The 14058-nt window shown below is 37.2% G+C and overlaps 1 protein-coding gene across 3 annotated transcripts in view; it reads right to left on the bottom strand.

Moving 5' to 3' along the window:
- The window catches only part of LOC106070628 (uncharacterized), a 35240-nt gene that overhangs the window by 6971 nt on the left and 14211 nt on the right, over nt 1–14058 (bottom strand). For all 3 annotated transcript variants that reach the window (XM_056010968.1, XM_056010970.1, XM_056010969.1), the window contains 9 exons: nt 12619–12783; nt 11557–11789; nt 10628–11032; nt 7495–7674; nt 5969–6139; nt 4750–4920; nt 3314–3437; nt 1970–2143; nt 179–331 (listed from right to left, as the gene is read on the bottom strand). In XM_056010968.1, the coding sequence (XP_055866943.1) occupies nt 179–331; nt 1970–2143; nt 3314–3437; nt 4750–4920; nt 5969–6139; nt 7495–7674; nt 10628–11032; nt 11557–11789; nt 12619–12783 (1776 nt within the window). The remainder of the gene's footprint in view (nt 1–178; nt 332–1969; nt 2144–3313; nt 3438–4749; nt 4921–5968; nt 6140–7494; nt 7675–10627; nt 11033–11556; nt 11790–12618; nt 12784–14058) is intronic.

Raw genomic sequence — 14058 nt, 5'->3', positions numbered from 1 at the left:
ATACTAGCTAAATTATATTCGGTATTGCGCGATTCAAATTGAAAATATATCTAAGCTATAGTCTGCCTGCAGCGGATAATCCAAATGGAACATGTTTTTCTGTTGTTTTCAATTAGTTTTTTTCTTAAGTAGCACATATGTAACAAAAAAAAACCGAATATTTTTCTGACATATTTACCTCAATATAAGACTGCCCACTTTTCGGGTTTATCTGACTTAACTGTATCATCGCGTTCTGGATTCCGTATGCAAGTTCTATGTTTGTATCCCCAGCCTCATATTCGTCTTGTAAAGCCGTGTATATAAATACATAGTGCTCTAAGCAACGAATCTGAAAAAGATAAAAACACTGATATTTATGCAAATTTAATTAAACTAAACTATGTACGTTTTGAATTATAGTTATTCTTTCTTACTAAATGCTGGTTAATGTATAACCTACATTAAGATAAAGAGACAAAGACCACTCACAAAAAAAAATCTTTGATAAGATTTACTGTCATTATCCTATGTTTTAATTTAGAATGAAAGATACAAAGTTACTAAGAAGAGTAGTTGCGCTTTATATCAACTCACTCTTATCTGCCAGTCTGGTACAATATTTGTACGCGTTACTTTTTTTAAACTATTTTCGGAACAAGTTGAAACCTAACACAAATGTTCGTGGTATCGAACAAGACATGAATCAATCAAACCAAGTACTTCATTAGTAATGGATAATTAATTATTTTGTTTGGTATCTAAAAGGGAGAAATAGCGTGTAAAAAAAAATGTGCCAGACAGAGTAAGCTGATATAAGCTTTATATAAATATATCTAAAAAAAACAACAACACAAGACTTGATACTAAACAGAAACTTGAATTTCCAGACACGAGATTGCAAACCGAACACAAAATGAACAAGATATGCAATGTTTTAGAACACTATCAAAACCTTCCTGACACTCAAAGCCTACATCGTCCACTGCTCAGGAGCTCCTTCTCTTTTCTATCGTATATTCACGCAAACTTGCATTCTTAAAGAAAACAATGTCAACGAGCCAATCAACACGCATGGAATATCACCTGGTCGTGTGGTATGCGCTCCGTACTGTCGTGAATATGGTCCAATGCAGGCCCCGCCTTAGGCCACTGCAACTTATGCGACCGCAGTGGGGCCCGCGCTTTCATAGGCCCCACGCTAATTCTATGTGTAAACTTTTAAATTAAACCATGATAACTTTAATCAGGGTTTTCTGCGGCTTCCTGATATTCCAGAAGCCCCTGCAAATCTTATGAAATTGCAAAATATACGAAAAAGTCCTGGAAATCTCCTGAAATCATTATGATCTCTTGAAAACTAAAAAAAAAATCTGAATTATAGATAAAATTGTCCGTTTGGGGTGTCATTCAATATGAAAAACGCCAATCCTAGGCGAAATAAAAAAAAAACGGTATTATACAATACCATTAAATGTGGCATCCGGTAAAAGAAGCATCTCGCTCCTCAAACAAATCAAGAATTACTTGAGGTCAGCAATTTACGAAGATTGATTGCTATTGGGCGTGATCTATGTAGGAATCAGAATTTTGATGATATACTTCGCTACACTCAGGGCTCCTAAAGTTCATTGGATCGTGATTTTTTACTTTGTAAAGAATGTATAAAATGCAAAGATAAATTTATTTTCAAAGTAAAATCTTAATTTTTCACTTATTATCCTTTACCCTACCCAGACTTGCACCGCGCAATACGTTTCACATATCGCCCCGCAATTGTTAGGGCGGGCGCTGGTCCAATGTTCGACCCTGCCTGCCGGCGTATACAGTTATTTATTTATTTTTTTTTTGTGAAGGAGCGTCTAAGACTTGGAAGTCAAACCCTTCACTTAAATCACAGTCAAAAGTTAGTCACAATAGTTATAATACAACTTGCTGGTAGATCTATATAGTTTAATTGTCTTTACAAAGTGATTAGCTGGTGACTAACCATCATAGGGCGGTCTCTTCTCATTTTGCTGACGAAATTGAAGACATTAACTCCATCCTCCACTTCGTATTGATCAATCAAGGCGTCTATAGCAATGAAGACAGCCGTCCTGGACACTCCTGTGCCACAGTGAACAAGAATAGGTGTGGATAGGGATTCGTGGTGTCTTCTCACCTGAAACCAAGCAAGGGTCATCTACAAAATTACAATTCCCAGTCTTCACCGAGATTTGAACTAAGGTCCCCAGGTTCGCTTAACCGCTAAGTCTTCGCCCCCCCCCCATATCTGGGTATGTAAAAACTAAATATTTCAGAGAATAAAATTAAATTGTATTACAAGTTTGCACTGACCAATTAATAAAGCTATTATTAATGCACATTTATTATAAGCTAGGGTGAATTCGCATAACTTCTTTTTCTTTCCTAAAGCCATTGAACATGCTACCTAAATCATTTAACCTCAGCCACTAAAACCAATGATTTACTCAAGTCTATAATAGTAACGTATGACTAGATAAGGAAATAGATACATGAAGTAATGAACTTAGCAATCTTCTGTTTTCAAGGGACGTCTGTAACATACGCGATAACATCACTAGAACGCTTTCATTCAATTATTATGAACGCATTTAGGAGACGGCTAATCAAATTCAGATTTTTCTTTGTTCACAAAAGCCAAGGATGTGCTTCTTATGACACTAAGCCACTGGAAAGACTTCCCGACCTTCCATTCTTGGGAAGACGGTGCCATGAGAAGAGCCGTGGTATAAATGAAATAGTTGGTAATATTTTTTTTTCTATTTCCGCCTAATGTTTTAACCTTGACCTTCGTGAAGATGACATTGATTACAGACGAACTTGCTTCCTTTAATTTTGCACCCAACTGAGATTATTATTATTATTATGTATTATATATTATGGGAGGCGCGGTGGCTTCCGAGCCGGAGGTCCCTGGTTCGAATACTGGTGAAGCCTGGGATTTTTAATTTCGGGATCTTTGGGCGCCTCTGAGTTGACCCAGCTCTAATGGGTACCTGACATTAGTTGGGGGAAAAGTAAAACCGGTTGGTCGTTGTGCTGGCCACATGACATCCTCGTTGACCGTTGGCCACAAAAAAAACAGATGACCTTTGCCCTATAGATCGCAAGGTCTAAAAGGGGAACTTTTACTTTTATTATATATTATTTCTCCACTATTGACCACTGTGGATGCTTCCAGCCAGACGTCTCTTTGATGTTAATACTATTGTCTGCGAAGAACTACTCATAAACTAGCTGTTCTGTGTTCTTATATTATTTTAAACATAAAAGCTTTAAAACTGAAAAGGAATTTTTTTTAACTCACCCAATATCTCATGTCCAGCAATGTGACCGGACACTGAGGACAACACTTGGGTAACCAGGCAGTATACTGGAACTGAGTGACTTTATGACTTTTAGCACTGTCCCGGCTTTTAAATACTATTTCCCTAAGGAAGGTACATTCAACATCAATCATGACAATTTGCTGATTAAAAAAAAAAGCGGTAATTTACGGCAAGTTACGCTTTGCACGTGCGGGATATATAAGTGCGCGGGTCATAGGATTTCTTTCTTTATTTATTTTCAATTAGTGCGGTGTAAACACATACATGTATGTTGAGAATTTCGGGGGAGATAACCCATGTAATTCACGAAAGCATTCAACGATCAAAGCCATTTAATTATTTTTTTTCTTTTGTACATTTAATATTTAAAAAAAAAAGATCAATGCCCCAAAAACTAATCTTTCGCCATATTCATTTTTTCTTCTCATTCGACATAGACGATAGGTGTCCAACTAAACAAAACTGTAAGACCCCCCCCCCCCCCCCAAAAAAAAAAAAATGGCGGATATTGCATTTCACCTCCGAGTAAACCCCTCTACAAACACACAACATTCCACCCAGCCATCTAGGGCCTCTGATGATAAGGTTAAATGTACAGGCACATTTCTCATTTCCTATGAACACGCAGATAACTTAACAAAGCTGGCCACACACATGACATGGGTAACTTGGGTGTACTGCAGGCAAGCCTGCCTCTTCTCTCAGATTTTTGTTAGCTCTAAGTTCCTTCATGCTGACCTTCCTTGCTTCGTATCTTGAAACTCCGACACTCACGGCTTCACTCCATGAGGAGCGATAGAGAGCTAGTGTTTCCCAGCCGTGAATGCCAATATCACACTCCTTGAAGTTGATACTTTAAACAATTATTTATTATACCTGACAAAACATGAATCAATAAACAAAAATACTCAATTAGTCAATGAACTATTGGTAATTAGTTATTTTGTTTAATATGGAATAAGGAAAATAGCTTGTACATTATTGGTAGATATAGTTTTATGACAGAGTTCTTTCTCTTTAGGATTTTTCATATTTTGCTTGTACTCAAGTGCATTATTTCATTAATGGATTTCTCATTGCTTTTTTTTCCGTCTTAGTTCACTGACATCTAAATATAAAACGATAACTATACAATGTTCAAGCAATGGCATACGTAGAATCAAAAGTTGTATTGAGAATGTGTTGTCGATATCAGGTAAACAAAAGAAAAACAGGCCAATCTAACTATTCAAGATAAAGAGCGCCTAGTTAAAGACGAATCCAACTATTCGGATAAAGATCGCCTTAGTTAAAGACGAATTCGCCTATTTAGGATAAAGAGCGATCAAATTAAAGATGAACCTAACTATTCTTCGATAAGCTGTGATTCAACATAACATTCACAGTTGTCCTCGATTCATTTGCACTCACTTACCTTATGGTGTAGTCCGCGTAACGTTTTTGGCTGACAGTCTGCAGTAGGTAATGACCTAAAGTTCGGACAGTGCTACTACATGGTGGCCAGTACTCGGCACATTTGACAATCCCTTCCTCGACTGTATGAGTCATCATGACAATGGTCTCTATCTTATACTGGTAGATCATTCTAGAAAGAAATGTATGGCTCGCCAATAGGTATTGAAAATCTACATGTAATCCTATTTAAAAAAATGAGGGATAGAGCTCACGAAGCAAACGTTTAACTCTTTAACTCCGTTGTTAATCTCTGTTGTTAGACTCTGTTGATAAACTCTGTTGTTAAACTCTGTTGCTGCCCATTATTCCAAAAGGAGAATATCATTATAGAGGTTGAAGGTCATTAAAAGTGTTGATCATTCCAAAGGAATTCTTTGAGATGATCCATAGTCGCTTTGCGACTGAAGGAGGCCATAGCAATATTCACCTTCACCTATCCCTTAGTGAGGCTTAGTCTGTTGAACCGTAGGGGCACCACACGATCTCTAAATCATGGCCCGCCATTCCTTTCTGACTTTTGCCTTGGATAGAATCTCTTTTAATGGCAGGTCCTTCCATTCTTTTATTTTGTCTTCCAATCGCTTTTCTGATACTGTTCCCTGAAGAAAGGTCTCTCCGAGCCCGTGTTTATCTATGGCTATAAAGTGTTAGTGTTTGTTTTACAATAATTAGCAGGTCATCAAGGGCCCAATTACGGTTGTGGTCCTGTTTCTAATTTCTTCATTTTATGATGCGGTATTTTGTATGTGATACCAATGCTCCTTCATTGACATAGACAAGACATGAATCAATAAAAAGAAAAAGTAACCAATTAGACAATTAATTACTGGTAATTACTAGAGCATCTCAATCCCATTGCTAGGATCCTTCTCTCTAGCAGCATTATTAATGGACAAAACACTATACCGCAACTTACATAAACATAAACATAACCTATCTAACTACTCGAAAAGACACAAAGATAGAGGCAATTTTTTTTTTATTTCATATGTTGCGAGCATATCGAATCAGTACTCTTTCTTTCCAATTGCCATTAGAGAATGGGACAGGTTGTTAAATCAGACTTTAGAGAGTTTAAGTTTGTAATTAAATGTACGAATAAATTAAAACATGTACTTGCGCAGTACCTTGCTAAAAAAAAGTCTGACATTTATTAAATTACACAAGACAGAGCTCACCTCCAAAAGTCCAAAACTGTCTCGTCATCAAATGGACTCATGGATGCAATGTAGGAGACACCGTCGCTGACGCAGCCTTCGATGTGGTTAGCGTGGATGTAGGTGTTGTCGCTGCTGACGTCTGGGGCCAGAACCACCCTGGTTCGTTCACACAGAGGGATGTGTGGAAATCTGTTCAATAGTACAATTACAATACAACCAATGGTATTTCATGGGGAAAATGGTTTATATATTTACATAGAGACATAATATTACATTGACATTTGGGTCTCCTCGCTGTCATTTATTTCGAGCCTTAAAAGTAAAATTCCCCCTTTCAGACCTTGTGATCTATAGGGCAGATGATGTTAGAGTAGTCTGTTTCTTTAGCCAATGGTTAACGAGCAGAGTGACAAGTGGACATCACAACAACCAACCACCTTTACTTTCCCCACCTAAAGTCAAATACCCATTAGAGTTGGGTAGACTCCAACTTTTTACTCTGCATTATACACGCTTCTTAGTAGAAACAGAAGGAGCTTGAATAAAGTGTGATTAAAAATAATGCTATTATAGGTTATGTAAAGTGTTTGAAATAATATTAAGAGCTATAAAAAATGGAAATATCAGAGGCGGACAAACAGGGCCGGACCTAACAATTGCGAGTCCTATGCGAAACGGATTGCGCGGGGCCCAGTCTGGGTAGGGATAAGCATAATGTCAAAATTAAGATTTTATATTAGAAAATGCTATCGTCTTTGCAATAAATTTCTATCACATGAAAGCTGACAAGGACGTTTTTTTTATCGCGCGAAGGATTGGCACCCCAAAATGACAAGCTAGTCTATTTTTCCGAGGATTTTAATGATTTTTTAGTAAATTTTAATAATTTAAGGATATCTCCTTAACTTTTTTTAATATAATTATAGTAGATTTCCAGGAGATCTTGGAAAATCAAGGAAGCCGCGGAAACCTTGTAATTATTTACAAGTTATAATGGTTTAATTTAAAAATTTACACCTAGAATTAGCGCGGAGCCTATGAAAGTGCGGGGCACACTGCGACTGCATATGTTGCAGAAGCCTAAGGCCGGCCTTGCAGACAACGAATCTATTGTAAAGAAGGTTAAAATGAATGTAAATGTTCCAGAAGCTAAAAATAGGAAATAATGAGATTTGCCCTTGTGAAACATTACTAGAGAATACCGACCATGTCCTGGAAATCTGTATTCTTTATCGAGAGGCCTGAACAAGACACTACCCCCCCCCCCTTTCCCAAAATAGAACAAACGCTATATGGAGAGCTGCCAGATATGGAAACTACTGCACAGTTAATAACAGATATAGGACTACTCATCTGAATCCTCCAACATAATGATGAGAACGAAACAGATGAAGAAACTAAATGCTATATCTTTATAACGTATTTGTATAGGTTAGTTCCACATCATACAAGCTCTAAATCTATTGAAGTAATCAAAATTAGCTTAGTTTAAATATTTTTATCTTTGAAAAACAAGCTAGTCATTAATATTAAAGTAAACAAACCTGCTGAAATCGGTTAAAGCGTTGCCGGACATATCCTGACCATCGGTCAGCAGAGCAAACTCATCCTTAAAAGTGAGACTTTTCATAATCCCACCTTCATCGTCATCGCTGATGTTGTTGTGGTCCTCGGGCCCAACCTCTCCGCCGCCTCTGACGAGATTTCTCTTGTCCACGATATACCTATTGATAAGAGATGACAGAAACATGTAAAGGTAATATTTTTTTTATTGTTCTCATGGTGGCATGGTTAATTGTATTTATTGTTGCATATTAGCGTATAGCATTGAGGCGACAGAAACTTCGCCCTTGGTAGCAAAGGCATGAAGGCGACAGACAGAAGGGAAATGTGAACAAGAGAATCCACTTCTAATATCAAACAACTCAGACGTCATTTCATGGTGCTGATTGAATCATGTTTGGAAACCTTGTAATAGTTTGCGTCAAACGAAAACCCCCAATACATAGCTAAATCCTTCTGTATGAATTTTATTTATAACTAATTTAGAATAAATAATTCAATTTAAAAAAAAATATTTCAATGATTTCGTTAAAGTCTTCTTTTTGACAAAGTTTCTATCAACTCCCTCCCTCTGTCTGGGAGTCATCTTTTCCCCTTTTTTTTCCCCCTTCCCACTTTGCACAAGTATTCATTGTCTTTGACATCACATGAACCAATAAAGAAGTAACAGAGTAGTTAATTAATTAGTGGTAAATAATTAATGTTTTTCTATATAGTAAAATGGAAATAAATCTTTCAATACTGAGAGATATGACAGTAATTGCGTGGTTCTTTCAAATCCTTTGTGTTTTGTTAGTTTATTTTTACATATTTATTTTGCTTGTTTTCATTCAACATGACGATGTACTTTATGGAAAACAAAACTCCCTTTCCCTCTGTAGAATCAAAAAACTATATACTATCATACACCAGACAGATATTTTTAATGCCAATTTTCGTATTCCATCCCCCTCCTCCGGCAATATTAAAAAAAAAGGTATACCCCTCTGCAAGGAACTAAGTAGACCTACTGCATTCTTTTCCTTTCTCCTTATTAGTTTTTGTTTACTTACGTTTGAATTGCTTTTGTATGTCGCAACATTCATGCTTATAGCACGCTCATTTCGCTATGGTCCAATCTCTTTTTTGAACTTACAGAAAGAGGGCCTATGGGAGAAGGTTTCCGTGCTGTCTTTAGGGGTTCAGCTTGCGTTTAGAACTTAAGACCCCTTTATGATTAGCCATTTAGTCAAACATCCCATAAAGAGAATAATGCTGAGAAACGTTTCGTACCTACTTAAACTTCTATATGTATACAACACTCAAACTAATTGGCTCTATCTTAGAGAAAATGTATTACAAGGTAGATCTGCTATTCAAGTTTTGCTATAGTTTGTGTTTCCTTTTGTTTGATTGACCATTAATCCATTCTTGAAAATTTGAATAACTTTCGCTGCCATTGTAAAATGAGCGCAAAAATTAAAAAATAATAATAATAAAACAAGGGCGGGTTCGAATACTGCCCGCCGCCATTCTTTGGACGTCCTGCGAGAGGTTTGCACTAGAATGTAATAACTTTCAATTCTGAAGGAACATCCGAAATATTTAAAACAAACAAAGAGACTTGTAAGCCTGTGTAAATAAATGAAATGTACGTCATTTCTTAGCGCTCCATCAGTTATTCTAAGTTTTTAAAAAACATTACAATGTTAACTTCTCTTTGATGCAAGTCTATGTTGTATTTAAGACAGTTTAGCGGTCAGATAGCAGAACGATCAGCTACCAAGCCCAGGGATTTAATGCGGCCTTATGAAGGGATATACACTCAAGATGTGAAGACACAAAAGTTAATTAACTCTACTGAATTTGTCAAAACTATACTTCGTTTTAAACTAAAGGACATAAAAAAAATTAAGACGGCGTCTATTCCTACTTGTCGTTTTTCCCTCTATCCAAGTTACTTCTTCATAGAACCTGGACAGCTGATCTCCAAATCGATTCTAACGATTTTCCTAGTTGATGTATATCGCTATGTAAAGAATAACTAGCTCGTTGGCCACACGGAGAAAACTCCAGTTTGGCCCGTTAACGTTTCTGCACTGCTGCCTGTAGCCTGGTATTATCTTTAAGCAGAAAGGAAGTCACTCAGAACTCTTCGTTCCAAAAGAGGAAGCTCTCCTATAAATACAATTGTCTTCCTTTTCTTTTTCCTCCATTTTTAATGGGTTTTTTTTTTCCTTAGATTTCCTTAGATTCTCTCCCTTCTGTTCTTCACTCTAATAGTCCTTTCTTTCCTCTTTGTATGCCTCACTCTCCCCTTTCTCTTTCTCTCTCCCTCCCCTGCCTCTTTCTGTCTCTTTCTCCCTTCTTCCCTTTCTTTCCACCACCTCTCTCTTTCTCTCTCTCTCGCTCTGCCTCTCTATTTCTCTCTCTTTGTTTTTCTATGTCAATGCCGCCCGTTCAATTCGCTTGACAAGAGGCTCCAAATATCAATTCAAATAATGTAGGAGAGGAGAGAGAAAGACAGTCGACGGATCATGTGTGGTGCCCCAAAGCTGAAGGTAGTGATTTATTAGGGTTGTATCTATTATACCAAATGTATAAAATTTAGACCTCTGGTGCTACCTATTCAAAATATTTCTCCCAAATTCAGGAAACAAATTAGAACAGAAAATAATGTATCACTAAATTAACATAAGTGAGAACAAACTTACAAGTTGAATACAAGATAAACACGAAAATGGTAGGCCAAATTAAAAGAGGAATAGTAATAGCATGATTAAATTTAAAACAATGTAAAATTCTTTCAAATAAAACTAGAAAAACCTAGATTAACAAAAAGATAAATAACAATAAAAGCTATTTGAATTTTTTTATTATTAAATAATACATAATATAATTTAAGTATACAGAAAACTAATTTTTATATTTATGTATTATAAAAAAATTAAGCTTTTTTTAGAATTCATTATTAAATAATAGTCTACATTCGATTTTATCTTAAGTAAGATTTATACATCGTTGCCATAACCAATCAATACATTGATTTATTATTATTTTATTATTTGTGCAAAAAACAATATTCTATTGGAAGTGTGGACAGTACAATGCACAGTAACCAGTCAGACCACCCACCTCTTGCTGGTTGGGTCGTAGATCCGGTTCCAGTGGGCTTCCGGCTTGTTCACTTTCCTGATGTAGTTGGGTAGGGCGTCTTCCTCCTCCGGGGATTCCTCCCCCTCATCTGACGTGTGCACCTTCTTCTTTCTCTTCTTCCTCTTCTTGACTCTTTCCTTCTTCGGCGCCTTCTCTGCTTCGCTCTCGCCTGTGTCTGCTGGAGCTTTTGGTGGAGGGGGCATAGGCGGCGGCCAGAAGCCGAGGGACCCCGGCGAGACAGGTGGGAACACAGGGTAAGGCGGTGGCGAAGGATAGGGTGGGTAGACTTGGTTATAAGGAGATAGCAACATGGGCTCCAGCTTTTTGGGACCCACAACTAATGGTGATGCTGGCTGTGAACCAAAGTCTGGTGGTAACTGCAGCCTAAAAAGACAATAATGTTATATGTGGTGTGACTGGTGTAGTATAGATAAAAGTAAATAAAAAAAAAGTATAAATAAAAGTAAAAAAAAAAATAGTAATTTAAAAAAAGAAAATATATTAAGTCAAGGAGAGCATTGTTCAATCGCTGCCATATTTCTCAATGCTGTAAGTGTTATCTCCCTTTTTCAATTAAAACAAAACTAATTACCACTAATTGATAAACTAATTGGTTGATTTTTTTTTCTATTGTCTTCGACAATGAATAGTTGTGCAAATTTTAAACTTGATCCAAAAATGGGAAGTGGGGGGGGGGGAGTGTAAAAGAATCCTACCAGACATACAGACAGTCAAGACAGACAAACAAACTTCGTAAAAATAAAGTACCACTTGACTTTATGCTTTGACTCCCAGTGGAGCAATAAGCCGCAAAGTGCTTCGACATCGATACATATATAATTTATCTAAAACATTTATCTCTAAAACGACCTCGGCGCCAAAAACTACCTGCTTCGATCAGTGCCTACCTGTAATCGTCGTACTGGTCATCATCGTATCTAGACTTCCTTGGGCGCTTCGAGAACCACAAGACAAAGCAGCCCAGGAGCAACACAAACAGGCAGACTGCCAGGAAGGCGCCAGACAGAATGACGAAGATCGGTGAGATGGCTTTGGGGATTTCCGGTTTGGTGGTGGCATTCACGGAAATCCACGAATGCTTGGTGACGTCAGCCACAGTGCTCATCACAGCGAAAACAATCTGTCAAAAAACATTATACAAGGAATATTTTAGTACAAAGTAAAATTTTCTTTGCCAAAATTTGTACAAGACAAAAATTAAGATGTGAGCAGGCCGTGGGAACGCTGTTCTGACTCATCGTGGCACCCGGGTAGAAACATAGCCCAATACAGGGGATGGGAAGACGGGAATATCACATGAAAGGTAGACCCACAGACGTAAATAACAAGACAGGAACATCTTAGAATAGAAACATCTTAGAACAGAAACACAATAGAACAGAAACATAATAGAACAGAAATATAATAGAACAGAAACACAAAAGAACAGAAAGACCATAGAACAGAAACACAATAGAACAGAAACATAATAGAACAGAAACATAATAGAACAGAAACATAATAGAACAGAAACACAATAGAACAGAAACACAAAAGAACAGAAAGACCATAGAACAGAAACACAATAGAACAGGAACATAATAGAACAGAAACATAATAGAACAGAAACACAATAGAACAGAAACATAATAGAACATAAATACAATAGAACAGAAACATAATAGAACATAAATACAAAAGAACACTTAGAACAGGTATCACTGGACAGGACCTTCATAAGAAACATAAAAAAATCGACTGGCAAGACAGAAACATCACAGGACAGCAAAATCACAGGACAGGATCGAAATTCTTTTTAAAAAACAACACCATTCGCATGCAGTTAAATATACTCATTACACAAAAATCACTTTTTACACATCGAAATTCATTACATGTAATACCGCCAAGGTTCAACATTTTTCTCCTTACATAAGTATTACTTTATTCAAACAAAAAGCACCCGGTACCTCGTACTCTGTGCTCCGTTCCAGCGGTGGGTTTGGTATGCCTCCATATTCCTCTCTGCTACCAAGTGTAATGTTTCTGGTCTGCCCGTCTGGGAACTGGGCGATGGTGTAGCCAGGGGGCAGTCCAAGCTTTGCAGAGTCTGGTATACTTCTTCGAGACACTTGCTGCAAGGATCAAAACAACCGATCAGTGGGTGTACTAGATCGAAGTAGTTTGAGAGTTTATGACCATCTATCGTTTAAAAGTTTAGATCATTGGCTGAGAAAATAAAACATGAGGATTAATCAGAAGTGCGCAAGATCTATAACAATGTAGCATTGTATGCCACTGATTTCCAGTCTGGGTTTATTTGCAAACGGCAGAGGCAGGGGCGAACTGGGTATCAAACTCGGCCCGGGCATTTCTATACAATCTGGCCCACAAATGATATAATATATTATGAGCATCCATCTAGGTCTACCTGTCCTCAAAATCATTATGTTAAGTTTGATAATGTATCGATAACTGTTCGCATGCTCAATATCCATATAAGAAGTATAGGCCTTTTAATGTTGCTTTTTAATCGCTAAGTATGTAAGCCCTACTGCCTGTAAGTAGCACTGTCTACGGATTCAGGTTATGACATTAGTTCGGAAAATGTGTTAGAGTAAAGAAGTATTTCACTGTCGAATCTGTCAAAGATTTCTTGAAACACAACGTTCAAAGTGTCACTTTCATAAGAGAATATTTGAAATATTTAATACGGCATCCATGCGGTCCTTTCAGTGGCTCTACCGGCCCATTTGGGTACCGGCCCACATGGTTTTTGCCCGAAAGCCCACAAAGCCAGTCCGCCCATGGACATAGGTTTTCCTTTTCCTTTGAAGTTAACCAACAATAGCTAATGAGCCGCTCCTGTCCGAAGTTTTATTATTAAGGGCCTTTAGCCCTTATTTTGCCAGTTCCTGACTGTTTGAACGGCTCCTGAGCCCAGTAAGTCTCAATAGACATCGAACCAATTGTTTGTAATATTGCCGAACCCAGTTGCAGGGGCATTTCTCCTAATATAGCACGTCGATAAACGTAAAATTTATGTAACAAAATAAGTCAAGTTGAATTAGTTTGCTTATGTTTATATCAACTCGCTCGGTCTGGTAAAAAGTTTGTACACGTTATTTCTTCCACACCAATGCTCGGATCAAGTTGAAACTTCGCACAATTATTCATTGGCATTGACAAGACAGGGATCAATAAGAAAAAATTGAGATTTAATTTTTGGTAATTAATATTTTTTGGTTTGATACCACAAAGGTAAATTAATCCTTCAGTATTCACAGATATGGCAAAATATGTAGGGGTTTGTTCCCTTACAATATTAGATGATTGCAGTGCTTTTTTTTTTTGTTAAAACAATAGGTGCCGGTACTCAGTGATGGATTGCCCAACTTTTAACTGCTAAT

Source organism: Biomphalaria glabrata, chromosome 14 (assembly GCF_947242115.1).
Source record: "Biomphalaria glabrata chromosome 14, xgBioGlab47.1, whole genome shotgun sequence".
NCBI lineage: Eukaryota > Metazoa > Mollusca > Gastropoda > Planorbidae > Biomphalaria > Biomphalaria glabrata.
The sequence above is the reverse complement of the archived record's forward strand: the minus strand, read 5'-3'. Positions and strand labels throughout refer to the sequence as shown.